This window comes from Archocentrus centrarchus, chromosome 9 (assembly GCF_007364275.1).
Source record: "Archocentrus centrarchus isolate MPI-CPG fArcCen1 chromosome 9, fArcCen1, whole genome shotgun sequence".
NCBI lineage: Eukaryota > Metazoa > Chordata > Actinopteri > Cichliformes > Cichlidae > Archocentrus > Archocentrus centrarchus.
Window position 1 is genome coordinate 18,442,745 of NC_044354.1, and position 18,743 is coordinate 18,461,487.

General features: G+C 39.6%; 1 protein-coding gene and 1 long non-coding RNA gene across 2 annotated transcripts; both read left to right on the top strand.

Moving 5' to 3' along the window:
* The first annotated feature begins 2,849 nt into the window (after window positions 1–2,849).
* LOC115785592 (chymotrypsin-like elastase family member 2A) lies at window positions 2,850–6,021 on the top strand. The gene is made up of 8 exons (XM_030737340.1): window positions 2,850–2,979; window positions 3,174–3,262; window positions 3,476–3,573; window positions 3,770–3,898; window positions 4,425–4,561; window positions 4,856–5,001; window positions 5,239–5,391; window positions 5,501–6,021. The coding sequence occupies exons 1-8, from the start codon at window positions 2,940–2,942 to the stop codon at window positions 5,516–5,518; spliced, it is 810 nt and encodes a 269-aa protein (XP_030593200.1). The 5' UTR covers window positions 2,850–2,939; the 3' UTR covers window positions 5,519–6,021.
* A 2,309-nt stretch (window positions 6,022–8,330) lies between these two features.
* On the top strand, window positions 8,331–15,148 carry LOC115785379 (uncharacterized). Its single transcript, XR_004020360.1, has 3 exons — window positions 8,331–8,633; window positions 11,719–12,374; window positions 14,936–15,148. It is a non-coding gene; the product is annotated as an uncharacterized LOC115785379 (long non-coding RNA).
* The last annotated feature ends 3,595 nt before the right edge of the window (window positions 15,149–18,743 follow it).

Here is an 18,743-nt window from a genome sequence, read left to right on the forward strand (position 1 = left end):
ACACAGACTGCACCAATTCCCACTACTCCTCTCAATTCTTTTCCACTGAAAATGAGAAAAAGGCAAGTATGTGCAAGACCTGTAAGTAGACCAGTTGGGTCATGATGCACTCATGAGAATTAATTAAATTACCGTTTCCCAACCTGGGAGTATTAAAGCACAGTTATGTAGTAATGAATTTTAAAACCACAGTAAACAAAACACCAGAATGAAATAAACATGCAACAATCAAAAAAAAAAAAAAAAAAAAAAGAAGAAGAAAAAGAGAGAGAAAGCAGGGAAGGGCTTTCTGGTAACATCAGTGTGAAAGATAAAAGCAAATCAGCAGCAGACAGCCGACAGATTTACTTTAGCCCTCTGGCTCAAAACGCACTGCCTCCTATGGCAAATAAGGCAGCCACTGGAAAGTACAGCTGTGTATATTTTTTTAAAGGCAAAAAGCTAAACAATGGGGAAATTAGTGGGTTCAGAGTGGCCTAAACTATTACTACAAGCCAAAAGACACACACAGTCATACAACATTCCAATAACAGAGGTATGCAATGGAAAAACTATTAAAAACCGCACAGTTGGCTGCAGCCAAAAGCCCCACCATGCCACAATAGTATTTATAAATTACTGCAAAATTTCTCTTGTTTGCACCACTTGAAAATGGCAATGGCCAGTACAGTGTTTCCCGCCCCAATGTGATATAAACCAACCATAAACCGTGCACTTGGTGTCGTTCAGAGTTCAGCTGCAGTTGTGATGGTGAAAGCAGTCTGAACTGTATCTGTTACAAAGCCCCAGTAGTGGGTGGGTGGGGGTGGGGGTCGGGGTCGGGGGTTTCGGTAAATGCTTCGCTCAGCCATAAAACTAGTGAGCCTCGTCTCAGAACATGACAGGCTACCTCTGACTTCATGTAAACACATATAAGTGGTAGGGAGCATATTTGGGTGATTACAGGTTTTCAACGGAAGAAAAAGGTGGGGTAAGATCTCAGGTCAGGTCTATATGTTTCCGTACAAAAACGACATTATTGTTCAAGCATTTTTGTTATCCCGTATTTCTGTTCTGTGTGGCCGTATCAGCTCAACATGCACCTCATTTCATTATCTTGCCACTATCAAATTAATGAATACAAGAGGTTTAATCAGAAAATGGGGGAGCAGGAGCCATCTACTCTGGACACTGGCTTGTAATAAGTACAACAGTTTTTTTTTTTTTTTAATTAGAAGAGTGATTTTAATTAGACTGGAATTAATTATATATATAAATACATATGATAGCTGTAGAGAAGCATAAGCTGGGGCTGTCTAAGCTTGTTTTGTTGCAGTAGTTGTCTTTCAAGTGTTTTGGGGGGGGTTTGTTGTTGTTTTTCATCCCATAAAGAATTTGCTTCCCTTGTAAACTCTAAATGAGTGTCTGTGACCAAACTTTAAAACAAAACTGTTTTGTAGATTCAAGTGTTGTTATGAGTTGTACATTTTCATGTTAAAGTTGTTTTCAGTGCAGAACAAACATGCCTTACTCTCACTGTCAGTCTCCAAGTCTTGTTTGAGCTCCTTTTCAGATTTTGCAACCCGCTTAATAGAAGTTGTTTTTTCTAAATGACTCACATTACAAAAGCATATATAGTCAAGTGTAGCATGAATTTCTGCTTGGTTTTTTTTTTTTTTTGGGGGGGGGGGGGGGAATAATATAACTCCGTTTGGTGTCTAAGCAGATAAATTGTCCCATCTAGTGGTGAGCTGGGAAACTAAATGATTCATGAGCAAGAAGTCCAGTCTGCCATTTGAAGTAGTGTGACACTTTTGATTACAGCACGGTGTTTCTTTAAAGAGGTCACCGATGTAAGACAAAACTCCTGCAGCCTAAATCATTTCTGAATCTATTTCAGGTTCTCTTGATCTGAACATCAACATCACTGCATTTAAGCATTTTGCGCTCGGATTCTATTTCTCAACACTTTTTCGACCGCATTTAGTTTGCTGCAAACTGGTAGTAACCACCACACTTTTATTGTGCTACATAATATTACCCAAACCTTCTTCAGCAGATTTACAGCATCTGCACGCTGAGTCACCTCAGACCTGCACACTCTGACACTTTCATATCTCAGAAGTTGCGTCTGTGTCCTCCAAGTCTCATAACGTATTCAGGTTCTATTCATTCATTCGAGTCATTATGACAAGCTGGGTCAGTGTTTTCATCAGTACATTTAACTCCACAACAGCTGATATACGGCATAGAAATGCCAAGAATGTTCCAACATGAAATATGCTGAGGTGACATATTTGCTTATTCGTGTGGTCAAAGCGTCTCACATTTCTGACGCTGCAGAATTCACAGCAGAACTGTTTATGGTGTAAGAAAAGATTGTAATGCAGCTATCAATAATTTCTGCAATGGCAACATCTGTCACTTTGTCGTCCTTTACCTTACTCACACTTCCTAATTTGATTTTTTATTTTTTTTTTTATGTTACATTTCTGAGAAAACAGGCTAGTGCCAGATGTTGGCTTCCCATAGTGTTATGCAAGCACTGAATTCCAGGTTTGTGGGGAAATGCTTGAATCACAGAAAGTGTAAAGGTGAATTGAAATGCAGGATCATGATAATTATATGGAGGTGAATGTGCCTTCAGTATTTATAGACTTAAACATACTTCCCTTGTATGGATGTGAACACACACATGCTACGCATGGCTTCTATACATTGCACGTGTTCTATTATCCTACGGGAAGGTCATGGGAAATGTTCTTGAAAACCCACCTGTGTGATCCGTCGCCCGAGCAGACACACTGACCCTCTTTGCCATTGGTTCCTCTTCATCCCTGAGAGGCCACTGCAAACCAATAGCAGTACATGTTATTGCATTCAGAGCAGGCGGTGCCTGTGGTGGAAAGTTTAAAAGAGAACGTGTGTCCTCTTGTCCCTCAGCAGAAGCATCAATCAACATGATCCCCATTGTGCTGGCCTCAGTGCTCATTGCTGGCGGTAAGAACATCTGGCATTTTCTAATTCTGTGTGTAATTGTTTCTGCGGGTTTGCAAGTAATGTAAGTGAGGAGACGTGCCTGCTTATTACCACACAGGGAGCTTGCCCCCTGCAATCCTTTATCAAAAAGAAAAATGATGCCATTTAAACGTTTTTCTCATGTCTGTAAAACTCACTTCTGTCTCTTCTTCCAGCCCTTGGGTGTGGCAAACCACCCATTCCTCCTCTGACGTCCCGTGTGGTCAACGGAGTCGATGCCAGGCCTCACAGCTGGCCCTGGCAGGTAGGCTAATATGTACACACCTGTTCGTTTTTTTGTACTTACTGGCAAACCTAACGGGTGGAGCATCTGGTTATTTGTTGTCATACCCAGTGGCTATTGGAAATCCTTTAATTAAAAAAAGGGCTTTTGAATTAAATCTGCAGAGTACGCAGTCCATCTAGTCATCAACAACCTGCTGCTTACTCCTTTTTACTGTCCTTTCTTCACCTCCAGATCTCCCTGCAGTATGAGAAGGACGGTGCGTGGAGACACACTTGCGGGGGATCGCTGATTGCTGCCAACTGGGTCATGACTGCTGCTCACTGCATTAAGTATGAGCAGCAGAGGAATACAAAGACACAAACACAGAAACACAACAACCAGTGCACATGTCTACAAATTAAATTCCAGCCCCCGAACCCCACATTAAGTCTTGTGGGAATTCAATTCAACCAATCATCGTACCATTCAGCTATTTGCTTCTCTGCCTAGCAGACTCTGGCCTTGACATCCTGTTCTCTCCCACAGCACTCAGTTCTCCTACAGGGTGTTTGTGGGCAAATACAACCTGGTCGAGGAAGAGGCCGGCTCCCAGGCTGTCCTGCCTGAGAAGATTATTGTCCATGAGAAATGGAACCCCATCTTTGTGGCCTTCGGGTAATAGAACCACCACCTTATAGTATTAAGAGTGATGAGAGTTTCCTACATACAGTACATCATAATCTCCTCTGTAAAAGTGTATCAATACCAATACAGCGAAGGGGAACAAAGCTTGAATTCCATTTATATGCATCAGTCCAAATCATGTCAATTAGGAATGTCTCAAACTTTAATCATTTCATTCATATTCATTTATTTAATCTGCTGATTAAAGTTAAACAAAATAGAGTGACTTCATTTAAAGATACTGTTATATTGGTTAATTTTTTAATTTTTAAAAAAAGATAGAACAAAAACAAGTAGACTTCTTCTGTAATAGAATTTAAAGAGGTAAGATTATAAATTGAGTACATTAATTATTCAGTATTTTTAGACATAATAGCAAAGAGAAAGAATGCAAGAATACAGATTTTACTCCTTCCCATTATCTGATGATTTTAAATTGCTTGTCAGTACAATCGACTCATGCAGTCTCTCTGTCTCTCTCTCTCTCTCTCTCTCTCTCTTTCTCTCTCTCTCGCAGTAATGACATCGCCCTGATCAAACTATCAGAGTCTGTGACTTTGAGCGACCAGGTGCAGTTGGCATGTATCCCCCCAGCTGGCACTGTCCTCTCCAACCTCTACCCCTGCTACATCACTGGGTGGGGAAGGCTGTACAGTAAGTCACTGTTTAAAAAAATTCTCTTGTCCTTTACGGTGTGTGAGTGGGATGCTTGGATTTGCAACCAGCTGTGAGTGAGTGCATCTGATTGGGGTAACCCAGGGAAACCTCCAAAGTTCAGATGAAAATGACATGCATGAGATTTTTAGCTGGAACTTTCTGGGGGAGGATTATTCTTAAATTGAAAATTTGGGTCAGACAGTGAATTTGGCGCTTGAGGAAATGCTGTAAATCAGCTTTGACAGCAGGCTAGTGTATGTGGATGATGTAGACTCTGCCTGTGTGTTTTAGCCGGAGGCCCCATAGCTGATAAGCTGCAGCAAGCTTTGATGCCTGTGGCAGACTATGCCACCTGCTCCCAACCTGACTGGTGGGGTATCGCTGTAAGGACCACCATGGTGTGTGCCGGTGGGGATGGAGTTGTGGCTGGATGCAACGTAGGTTTGCACTGTGTGTTTGTATACACGAGTAGAGTTGTTTTCAATCACATTTTCAGCAATTTTGAACTACACAAGTATTCATTTATAAGTATTTTTTTAGCAATACTATGACTTTTTTTTATTTCAACCACAACTGCTAAAACAATGATGCTGATTGCAACTTTTTTTAATTTTTGAAAATCATTTAATAAAATCCATAAATCTTTAGATTTTCTCTTCTCTGTCTTTGTCCAGGGTGACTCTGGTGGGCCTCTGAACTGTCAGAACGCTGAGGGTGTCTGGGAGGTTCACGGTATTGCAAGCTTTGTCTCTGGCCTTGGCTGCAACTTTGTGAAGAAACCCACCGTCTTCACCAGAGTCTCTGCTTTCAATGATTGGATTGACCAGGTAAAGTAGACACACAAACAGAATCCAAGCTCCTTGTGAAGGAACGTCTCCTGTTCTAATGCTGTTTCTTCATTTCATGTGTCAAGTAATGACTTATTCTTTCTTGCAGGTTATGATGAACAACTAAGGAAGATGGCATGTCAATAAAAGTAAAACAAACAAACAAAAAAAAACAGCAAACTGCATCTATTTTGCTTGTTATTGTTTCAATACCCATTACATTAGTGCAAACTCAGGTCTGAAAAACTTACATCCAAATGAAAAAATAAAGAATACTAACAACAACAACAACAACAACAACAACAACAACAACTGGGCAGCAAATGATTTGACCCTGTCCTCAAAGGTTTGCTAGAAATGGAAACAATGTCACCAGTCGTCCAGCAGGTGTCCTCATACACTCTTAATAGGTTAAATTGGTTCTGACAGCTTTCAAAAGCAGAGTTCTGTGCAGCATAGCCATTGTTTCTGCCATGCACAAACACAACAACTACAAGACATCTCCCTCAAATAGCTCACAATAACCAGGCAAATATTTCAGGAAAAAAAAGGCCCAATGATATTTCAAATAAGAAGTTTCATACTGAGTGCAAGTGACTGATGTATGTTGTGAAGAAGAAAAAAAAAAAAGAATCTATTAGCCCTGCATGAACCTGTCCTGGTTTGTCACTCGATTCCGTATTCTCAACAGAGGGGACCACGATACTCTGCTGGGAATTTCCTCATTAAAGCAGTGGTCTGAAAATGAAGACGGCCAGAATGAAAAAGTTTAAGATTCTGTCTTTTGTTTATGCTGTGATGAGATGATGGAAACAGTAATGAGAGAAGGGTGGGATTGGGAGGGAAGGGGGGAGGGGGGCTGGATTAAAAACAAATTTAATTGCCTCTCACTACTGTCTTTTCTACTTCACTCACTTTCACACTTTTTCTCTCTCTGTCACATCGGCGAGAAACACATGGACACGCACACACTTATAAGCTTTGACAGGTTAATGGAGGTAATGTGAGCGTCTGTGATGCATTCATGAGACATGACACGTCCTGCAAGAGCGGGTAATAATGATTTTGTGTGTGTGTGTGTGTGTGTGTGTGTGTGTGTGTGTGTGTGTGTGTGTGTGTGTGTGTGTGAGAGAGAGAGAGAGAGAGAGAGAGAGAGAGAGAGAGAGAGAGAGAGAGAGAAAGAGTGTGTGTAGAGAGAACAGAAAGTAGAGACATGGAGAAACTGTTTCGCTGCATGTCCATGATTCGCAGGCTCTATTTGATCTCATCTCTGATGTAATGAATCACACTTCTTATGGGGCTTACTTATGAAGTATCAGCCTGTGATCCATTCTAATTATTTCTTCTATGGTCCCATGTAGGCTGCTTCCTGACTAATTTAGAGATCCTTAAAACTATACCAGGTAGGGTAACTCTAAATGTATTCAGGGTTTTCTTTTAAATGCAGTAAACTACCAAATGCTCTATTACAAAAGTAATTATTATGAATTATTGTAATAATCCTGCTAATGTAACTGAAGAGTGTCACAGCATCACATCAGGTATAGAAAGCAATACATGCCATGACATTAATTGACTAATAATTTAATAACAAGATGAAGGCGATAAATTATGACTGATTAATAAAAACATTTAAACATGCGGTACACTGACAGGTAGCATGTGATGTTTCAGGATTAATTACATCTTTCACACATTTACCGCTGTATTTAATTCCATTTTAATGCCATTTATCAAATCAATAGATCCTCTGGCAGTTATTACACTGCCATCCCCTGTTCAGTACTTGAAATATAGCTTAAATGTACAGAAGTGTATGAGCCACTGATTAAACTACTGCAGTCTGGATTTGTTCCTCTGAAAAACGTCTCTGTGGAGCCAGTAGTGGGAGTAAGCATTGGGCCACAAAAGATTCCTTTGTGTCTGTCTGAACTCCGGGTCAGGATAGCCCCACTCCCATCTTTCACACACACACACACACACACACATGCATGGTTTTCAGTCTTTGTGAGGACGCACAGTGACATTCCTGTTGCTCCTTACCCTTATCCATAACTGTGACTATTACCAAAATAATCACCCCAACCCCAGCATAATCGACCTTGATAGGCCAAAATGTCCTAACTCTTCAAAGATGTCCTTCACTCCAAAACTGGTCCTCATGAAGAAAGATGGACAAGTATTTACACACATACCAGGGATGAGAGGGAGACCGAGAGAATAGAGCAGAATCCCCCAGGGACACCCTGCTGTTGCTCTGAATACCAATGAGGGAAAAATGGAGGCAACGAGTTTAAGGTCTGTGTGGCTTCTATTCAGCTTTGTGCGATTTATTTTTAACGGCACTAAAACAGAGAAGACGGTACTGACTGCAGTTCTTCCTGGTTTTAAACCAAGTACAATAAATAATATTAATATTAGAATATTGTCATGCAGGTATACCATTAATCTGCGTGTGCTTTTAAAATGAATACATTTAATTTAATAATAGTCTCAGATTGTGTCAGAAGATTATTTTTAAATGTATGGCAAGTATCACACAGCTTATTTCCATCCATCCATTTCTTCCACTTATAGTATAATATATATCTATAAAACATGAGCATATAGAGAATATCCGCGTATAAAAGGGTATAAAGGTGTGACGAAAATGAGTTTGCAAAGTTCAGCTACATTCCAGGTTCTTTCCTTCTATCAGTCCAGATCTCTTTCATTGCCCTGCAAGGTCCTTTTGTTGATTGTTTGGGCTGGTGTTGCTAGAACCTCTTGCGCTGTGCAGACGCTTTGCCCGTAGGATTCACCGAGGTGGTGGTGCTGTGTGTGTGTGTGTGTGTGTGGAGGGGGGTGATGGGATGTTCCAGGAGCGTTTTTATAAATAGTCTGTAGTAACAGGCTCAGGGATGGGAGGGGAGGGATAGGCGGGGATGATGAGCAGCCACAATGACAGCAGCATCTCCGCTCTGTCGCCCCGCGCCTGTCAGTAGTCACTAACCGACTTGATTACAAGTCTGAAAGTCCGCTACTGACCGGGCCCACGGTGCTCGCCGCTGAGCTACGCCCCTCGGTCTGTCAGTTTGGTGACCTACTTCGAGGCAAAAGTTCCCCCTTTTACCAACGGCGCGGTAAACTTGGTGCAGATTGGTGTTTATCTGGAAGTCATTTCTCATGACCCTTTTTTTGCACTTGGGGTGCACGCCAAGAGAAGAAATGCATGGACGCGAGGTTTTCCTGGGGATTATTAGGTAGGCCGTTGTATGAAATGTTTGTGTTTTGTGGCACTTCTGCCCCAATGGGTGGGGGTGGGGGGTTCACTCATTCTGCTAGTCTGCTGCCAGGTGTTGCATTATGCGTAAGTAATCTTCTGTTTTCCATGTGGTCTGTGCGTGTTTGTGTTTCTGCATGCACTGCCCTCGTATTTCCTCCTGTAAACAAACGCGCATGTCGTATTTTCATAGATTTACATTAGATTATTTGCATTTGACCACAAAAGGCCTTTATGTCACCATGTGACAGCATTCAGAGTACACACAAGCTGCAAGCTGTATTTAACTGTTGCATGACTCTAGTTTTAGACCTAAAGCCTTTACAGTGCCAGAGCCCCTGCATAATATCGCATACTATAGTTATCTGCGTGTGTTTGTGTGCAATCCTGTTTTGTGTAATCTGTAAAAAATATCTTTCAGTCCTATATTTTATTTTAAAAAGTAAAAAAAAAAACATTAAAATTTTGAAATTTACAAATGTAATTACTATTCAAAAAGTATGTGATCATTTTGAATTTGATGATGCAACATGTTTTTAAAAAGCTGGGCCACTGGACTTGTAAACATGCCTCTGGCGGAATAGGCCCGGGTCCTTCTCCTCTTTAGCCTGGAGCTCAGAGTCCATTATTTTAAAAAAGAATTTCAAAGTTTTGTTTGCCATGTTTATCACTGTGTTGCATCACCTCTTGTGTAAGTACTTTGAGAGGCTACCAGATCAATTTTTGAAAGCCAGCTGTTTTCACATTCTTGCTTGATATTGAAATTCAAATGCTTAAAGTTAGATGTCTCATTTGACTTATTTTGTTTACCTTAATAAAACCTCAAACTTTTTCAGTGGTTTACAGGTCTCGATATGGGCAGCCTAGCTTAACATCAAGACTCTTGGACAACTGAGCAATGCTGAATGTGGTTTGCTATTGTCTTGCTGAAATAAGCAATGCTTTCCCATGAAAACAGCCTGTTTGCATGGCAAAATATGTTGCTCCAAAACCTGTGTATATATTGAAAACTTAATGGGGCTTTCAGATGGCCAAGTTACCCACACCATGTGCACTGATGCAGCCTCGTCACAATTTCTCACTTTTGTTTTGTGTTCTGAGAATAGGCTGGGTGAGCCGTCTTTTTCAAGAATTCTGAAATTTTGATTGGCTGGACCAGAGAACAGTTTCCCACTTTATCTCAGTCTGTCTTAAGTTCAGACGGAGAGAAGGCAGCAATGTTTCAAACTTGTTTATGCTTTTTTTTATTTGTGCGGCAGACGTTCAAAATGCATGTGAAGATGTAGCAACAAAGTGTGTTCAGTGTTTCTAAAGTCATCCATTACAGATATCTGTCTCTTTGTACTGCAGTACCATTTAAGAAACTAAAGGTCACGGCCTATCAATACCTTGGGATATATTTCTTTTACTTTTGAATGCCTTTGCTTTCTTTCAGCATTATTACTATAATGTATTCATCTTGCTAATGAGAACAAATTATCCTTGTATTTAGTAAGAGACCGACCACAATTACCTTCTCTGGGAAGTATGAATTATGAAAGTGTGTTATATTAGTGATAATGAATAACAGTATGGCTCCTCTTGTTATATGCACCAGCGATTGTCTGAAATTAATATAAGCATGCAGTGCTCTGGTCTAATATATTGCTCACACTCATTTGATTTTGTTTTCCTCTCTCTAGCACACACATGCAGATTCTTTCCCGTCACATTCTGCTGTCATCTAATAGCCTACAAATTCCTCCCTTTTGTTCCAACTGAAAATGTACACTCAGTAGTCACAGTGTGAACGTCGAGGAAAAAAAACAAAACACTTCCTCAGGATATTTTGGAAATATCCTGCAAAACTGCGCAGGCAGTTTTATTGACAGTTGTCCCAGTTAGTGATTATGAGGATAATTTTCCCCACAGTAACCCCACCAGCATCCTGAGAGGGACCCATCTGGTGCAAAGAGAAACCAGCTTTGTGTGTTGGAGAGCAGATCAAATGTATCACTGTCATCTACTGTATCTTGTAGCTATCCGTCTTTATTTGGCTTGGTCATAAAATGCCTATAAAGGGAAGGATAACTTTGAAATGAGTTCTCAACAGTAGGCTTGGACTGTTGTGGTATTGCCCTCAGTTGGGGAGAAGAGGAAATATGTGGTCTCATTAGAAATGCATTAGAGGGAAGGGAGAGAGGTACAGAAGTGGGGAGATGAGCTCAAGTTTTTATCTGTTAAACTCTGAGAGGGAAAATATTCACACCCTCCATCTCATGCTTGAACTGCCTTCTCTCTCTCCCTTTTTCTCTGCCAGTCTCGCTCACTCTCTCTCTCACGCACACACCAGTACACCTCAGTGACCCATTTAATATCAGCTGCAAAACTGGCAACTGTATTCCCACACATTCCTCATGAAAACACATTAATGCTAAAACTCATTCAAAATAATTCAGCAAGAAAAAATGCTTACCCGCAACTTCTTTATCAGTTTAATAACGTCGTTGCTCTCTGCCAGTATAAAGGAAACAGATACAAAAGGATGTAGTGACACACAAAGACACTTTCTTGTCCCGTAATGCTCTCCTGTAACACACTGATTATTAGCTGTAACAGTGGTTCTAGAATGAGTTTTCTCTGCATCTGTCAGACACTTTTCTTGTACATTAGTATTACTAAGAAATACTCCATTGTGTAGCTTTATTAAAAATATTATGTAATACCCCTTATTTAACACTGAAATAAGACTTTTCAACATAAAAAAAAAAAAAAAAGCTTGGATAGTAAAACTTACACTTACAAGTAATGTACATATGTAGGTTGTTCCATATATAGCACCTGGAGGGATAAAGCATCTTGGCCTACAGACTAAGTTGTCAAATGAAATCATCTTTACTGAGCTGACCTCATTCATGGAAGCAGCGTGCTCATGTGACAGGCAGGTTAACTGTAGCATGCTGCAGCTTGTGTGTGTACTGGCACATATGCATGAAGTATGGATTCATTGTCTTCAAGTTATGCATTTTCTTTCTTTTCAGGGATAACCTGTGGAGTTGAGATAGCTAACATGCCTCTTTTTGCAGACCTCACACCGACCTCTGAAGTCTGACCACCGGAGGGATCCCAGAGACCGCTGTCTCTTCTACCATGGAGCACGAACTGAGAAATGGCCTGTCTATATGGACCATTGTGGCCATTGTTTGTAACTCTGTGGTAGGCTTCCTCATCATCATCCTCTTTGTCATCCTCTACAAGGCCTGCCAGGTGCCTTCACACCAAGAGAAAGTGCCTGTTTTCACAGCAAAGCTGGAGCAGAAGAAGGATGAACAGAAGTATATGCTGACTACAGCATAATCAAGACCCACAGATATGAACTCTAATGGAGTTCAAAACTTGAACTACATATATGCCATTATATTTCCTCACTATTTCCTTTTGTGTTACATAAATCACTGTTTACATCGCTGCTTCTTGACTGTGCCAGTCAGTGAAGCTCAGAGTAAGCTAACTGCATTAAGAGTTGTGGCAAGACCAACAACAACAAGCGGGCCCAATCCTCTTATCTCCGCTGTGTGTCGCTGGGACTGTCCATCTGTCAGTCAGTTTGGTTTGCTCAGCGCAGACACACCATGATCTCCTCCTGTGCTCCATTCCTTTTCAACCCGTCATCTGAGGCAACAGAGTGGATGTGGAGGACAAACAACAAAGTTAACTGGGAAGGAAGAACTGAGGTGACAAGGTTGGTCGAAAAGTCACACACACAAAAAAATGTAGCAATAAAGAGAAAAAGCAAAAGCAGCTGGGTTTTTTTTTTTTTTTTTTCCCTAGCAGCAGCACTAATGATGGCAGCAACAGAGTGGCAAAAACACGACAGGTAGACACTAAAAACCCAAAGAAGGCAGAAAGAAGAAAGGTGTTGCTGGAGGAAGTGTGTCAGTCAAGACAGACAGAGATAAAGTTGGGTTTATATTTGGTGGGGATGATGAAGTGCAGGGGAAGGATAGGAAAGGGGATCCTTTGATGTGTTGTTGACAGAAAAGAAGGCTTGAGGGCCCTGTTTGATAGTCTCCCTATTTGACACACGAGTCTCTGTTTCCACTGATCCAACTCCCACGGGATTAAATGCAACAGTAAAATGTGTTACTCGTGTCCTGGTGTGCCTCTCTTTTATTCTGTGGGTTTCTCTAAAGACTGAATAAGATGCTTATAAGCAGCTGTCATCACTTCACATGACTTCCAGAACAGAAGTGAATATTGTGTTTATTGCACTGAATGTTCTCCGGCTCTTAACTGTGTGATCAAGATTATGTTGAGGATGGAAGAGAGACAAGAGGCCCCAGATTGACTATCAAAATGACAAATCATAAATGCACATGTGTATACATGTAACAGATATTATTTAAAATATTGAGAGGGCTCTGTTTAAATGTTTTTATTTTGTTTTAGAAATAAAATCTCAGGTGAATTTCAATTTCTTATATATATATATATATATATATATATATATATATATATATATATATATATATATATATATATATATATATATAGAGGGGGGTTTTGAGCCTATCCCAGCTGCCATAGGGTCCTGAAGAGAACCCACACAGGGAGAACATGCAAACATCCCAGAATCTATCTGTGCAACTTAATGTAATAATAGGCAGTAATATGTGCTGAAATGACCACACTGTTGAATTGATTAGTCAGTGATAATTAAATCAATCTAAGAAATATTTGTAAATCATATACTTTACAATTAAAATGGAGCTTATTATGTGTGAAGATTTTTACATTTCTAGTCACTGAACCCTGAAGTTGGCACTGCAGCTTCCTCTGGCTTTCAAAGATATGTATTTCTAATTAGTGATTCCAAATTGTCCGTAAGTGTGAATGTCAGTGTAAATGACTTTCTCTGTTGACCCTGTGATAGAATGGTAACCTGTCCAGTGTGTACCATCTTGCCCTATTACTGCTGAGATAGGCTCAAACAACCCCTGCCATGACTCTGAATTGGATAAGCACTTAAGCAAATGGATATACTGTATGGACAAAAAAAAAAAAACAATAGAGTCATTCAGTATCATTGTGAAATAAGCAGATTTGTTTTTATGTTTGCCAGACAATGGGCTGAAGTCATCTTTGGCATTGGGTCTGTTTTTAATGGACTAAATGATTAGTCAAAGAACATTCAAAAGAATAGCTGATCTTTAAAATAATAATTTGCTGCAGCGTCACATATAATTGCTATTGTCCTCTACGCCATGTTACATTCGCAGTTTACTTTGTACCAACAATAAAATCATTTACTCGTGTTTCTAACTAATGTGGTTTGCAATCAGTGTTGCTATGCCCTTTTGGTGTGTATTACAATCATTTCCCCTCCAAATTATTTAAACATTAGTGCTTGAATTAAAATAACAATTGACTTCAGCCTCCTGCACTGAAGCAATCAATGCGGAACACTCTGACCTCAGCAGTGACCTACATCCTGTTGCTAGTGAACTACAAATGTGTAATTCTTGACTTGTAACCACAATCCAGCATCATTATAATGGTTTGTGTGTGTCTGCGTGAGTGACAATTAACATCATTACACAGTGTTTCATTTATTTCAGTCATTTTTTTCTCTGTTTGGCTGTAGTACACAAAAGGGCAGTGATGGAAATAACTATGTATCCTTACCTAAGTACTGTAATCATGCCATTTTATCCAAAGCTTCTGCTCTGAAGAATTCATAAAGAGACGTGAGACTATTTAATAGGCTAAATTATTGTAGATTAAGCCAACTATATATAAAATAATCAGGGGCAGATCCACCTTCCACATTTTCAATACACAACAAAGACATTATTAGATCCTTTGTAACAATAATAATTCAATAATATGTACTTTTTTTGTTACATATGTAACACTGGATGCTGAGTTTTTATTAGAATGATAATAATTCACGGTGTTTTTATATCTTAAATGCAACATAAAAAGAAGACATTTGATTTTCGCTGATTTCGTTTCTTTAGAGGTGAACAGCTAACAAGATTAAAAGGAGTTGTGGATTTGCCAGTTCTTGTGAGATGAGATTAAACCTCTACGTATATATCGGCTGCATGTCCGATTAGTTTGCACTTGAGGAACAAAAGCTGTAATTACATGTGTGCACATGTGTAAATACATTGGTTTATAGCACATGTGAGACAGATGGGCTGATGATTTGAAGCCGCTCATCAGATGCGTAGTGTTTATCTGCTCCACTCCTATTTATCTGCCTGCCAGCTTCTCTCTCTATCTCTGTCTCTTTGGCAGACTTTCCCTTATTTGTTTCCCATCTGACGAGACGAATGCCAAAGTTCGGCAAACTGGCCAGAAAAGATCCAGCGATCTACCCCACAGTGTGCTGCTTGGATGTGAAGGTCAGCACAGTCTGACTCACACAGCGTATGAACCACTGCACTAATGTTCCCTGGTTTTCAAATGTGATTTTTCTCTTCAAGACTACTGAAGGAGTTCACCGCTATAACTGACCACACTTATTATCAATAAACAAAGACATTCAATAAGCATCCAGCCAGTCATTCATCTCCTGACCGTCCTACTTGCATTGATTCATTAATCTCAGTTTTGATGTTTACTGAGAGTTCATCGGGTTGAGATTAAAGACAGCCACTGAACTCTGCATCACTCTCATCATGCTGCGTCACACAGCAGCAAATTTCCTCCATCTTCCAGCGGTAGTTCAGATGGAAGAGGGTCGCTGAACTCAACATGGTGTTATATAATGATCGCTGCAAATATCAGAGACAGAGAGATTACTAATAAATATATGAGGGGCCAGTAATCTGCAACTCCATCTGCACTGCTGGAGGGATTGCGTAACCCACATCAGGCCACACTGAGTCATTGCTAGTGGCTATGTCTAAATGTGTGTGTCTCTGTGTGCTGCGAAGCAATCACTGAAGGATCAAATGTTAATCTATAATTTGGATGCTACACGGCCAAAAATTATTTGGGGGTTCTTTCTTGAGCTCAGAATCTTATGTAATCTATCATTAATTTAGTGGCTTTAAATAAAGCCTTTCAGGTGGTTCAAAGTATGAATTCATGCAGTAAAGTGAGCGGTGTGTGTGTGTGTGTGTGTGTTGTCTCGGTGTTCTTGTGCATGAATAATTTATGACAAACTTCTAATCACACCTAATCGGAACTTCATGCCAGGACCCTGATAAAGTCACTCAACACCATTAAATGCACAGAGACATACAACCATTAAATAGACTTTGACAACTGTGCAGCATTGATATTGAAATGGTAGCAATTTAGTTCAATTTAGTCAATAGGAATGTTTACTCTGTCAAAAGAGGTCTAATTATAGCGTGAAACAACCTAATATAATGGTGTTGATAGGCATAGCATCAGTATGCAAGAAACGGCAAACACAATGGAACAGGGGTGAGTGTATATGAGCTCAAGAGGAACAAGAGAGCAAGAAAAATAAAAATCGCACACATATATAAATTTTCATCATTTCATTAATTTTCTATTATGCCTTTTTTTTCATTGTGTGCCTCAAAATTTAACAGCACCTTTGTTGGTCAAAGCTAGAGAGCTTTGACAGATAAGCAGATTAGCTAAGATGAACCTCAAACCGCTTGGATTTATCAGAATAAAACGCTATGACCCACTTGACCCTGCATACATCTCATTGTCATTCATCGTCCGTGTAGCTTGTGGCCCTGTATTCTGTAGATTTAGACTGCCACCTGCTGGCTCAGCCTTTAATGTGGGCTTCCTCAAGCCGGAACTGCCCGCTTTTGACTGCACAGCGGCTGATTTCTGCCAGGATCCTTCTCTATTACTGTGCAGCAGAGCGTACCATTGCTGCTCTCTGCTGGTATTTCCAGGTAAGGACAATACGCAGTCAGACGTGTCAGTGACTTTTACTGAGAACGAGTGACAAGGTCTGCTGGCAAGCCATCGTTAACTTGAGGTTATTTTACTGAGAATATCTAATTTATGGGCTCCATAAATTAGATATTTCTCTTAGTATAGGCTATTGAACATTGTGTGATGTGAGTAACTGTTCTTCTTGTCAAAATGTGTTGTTATCCAGTAACAGTTAAAAGCACAGAGGAAAAACACTATAATTAAAAATAGAAGGCTTAGTTTGTAATTAATTTACTAATCCATAGTATAAAGGGCACTTATTAATATTATTAATTTTTTGTAGCAGTAAACCTTACAAAAGTATATATTATATATTTGTATATATTTGTGTTCTAAGAACTGTGAAGTACTCACGTGAGGTAAGATTTTCCTGGATATTTTTACACTTATATATGTTATGCAGTATTTTGAATTTTGTCTCTATACACCACCACAGTGGATTTCAAATCAATATGCAACTGACATGCAGACTTTTAGCTTTAATTCAAGGGATTTAGCAAAACTAACTGTTTAGGAACCAAAGCCATCAGGCTCAGTCGTAGTTGGACAATGACTTACAAGCAGTTTCATGGCCAGGTGAGGCCTGATCTCTTATTTTTCCATGGCAAATTAGGCAGATAAAAGATCAATTCAATTCAATTTTATTTATATAGTGCCAAATCACAACAAACAGTCACCTCAAGGTGCTTTATATTGTAAGGTAAAGACCCTGAAATAAAGATCCAGAGTTGATTCCAAGTGTTGCACTTGGATTTCATAGCTTTTCACTGGAACTCTGGATATGAGGTCCAAAGAGATGTCAATGCAAGTGAAGAAGGAGTCATTAGATTTAAATTAAATAAACTTTTCAGAGAGATTGCAAAAATATTCTTAAAAAGAAGTACTGCTCAGCAACACCAAAAGACCTGGAAGACCACAGAAGATAACTAAAGTGGATGATATCAAATTCTTTCCTTAGTTAAGAAAAACCCTTCACAACATCTAACCAGGTCAAGAACACTCTCCAAAGGGTAGACATATCACCATCAAAGTTTACAATCAAAAGACGTCTTCATGAATGTAAATACAGATAATTTACCACAAGGTGCAAACCACTGGTTACCCTCAAGAACAGGAAGGTCAGATTAGACTGTGCATGAAAGCATCTAAAGGAGTCTGGACTGCACTTCACAGTGCAAATGGATAACAACCCAAAGCACACTGCAAAAGCAACCCAAGAGTTTCTCAAAGCAAAGAAATGGCATATTCTTCAATGCCAAGTCAGTCACCTGATCTCAACACAATAAAGCATGCTTTTCAGATACTATGTGATTCAGACTGTGCTGGCATAACAGAAGGCAGCAAGATGGACAAACAAGCATGTTTACTATATTAAACAAAAAATTGCTGTAATTCCTAAACACTTATTGCAATACTTTTGTTAAAGCTGAAAATCTGGATTTTAATTACATTTTGTTTCTTTCATTTAAAATCCTCTGTGGTGGTGTACAGAAGCAAAAAAAGCACGTTTAGTCTGGTCCCCAGTAAATGAAATGCAACTCAGTTAGAATGAGCTCAGGCATTTGCTACAGTCATTGAAAGGATATTTTACCTCTTTACCATGAAAAGCTCTTTGGTAGCTTTGTGTGTAGCGTTATGATTTATGAATGGATGAATCATCATACAGTGAAATGAGATGTATTTGGATGAATCCTAATGCACAGAATTCCTGTACATATTTACATACTCAGTGAATGGGGAAATAATAATAATATGTAAGTTCTTTTAGTTCCACTCACAAATGCTCAAGCATTAACAGAACCACACCTTAATTGTGGTATGTTTGGGGGCATGAGCTGTTCACTCTGAACATGTTTTCCTCTTTCTATCGTTCAAAAGAGGTTGTTTTTGTGTTTTAAGACAAAGAACTTTTTCCCCACATTTCACAGTTTCATTTTTCAAGCTCCAGATGTGCATTTTTCCATTTGAGTAGGAAACATAAACATTTTGGAAGGTTTTCTAAACTGCAGTGCAGTCAGAAATTCCACAAGACCAGTGTCCAGCTGTCTCCTGTTCATTTTTGTTTGTAAATGAAGACAAGCCTCGTCATTTTGGAAAACCTTTCTGATTTTTTTTCTTCTACTCTTGCAGGGTAACCTCTTTACTCTTTACACTACATACTGACATCCAACTC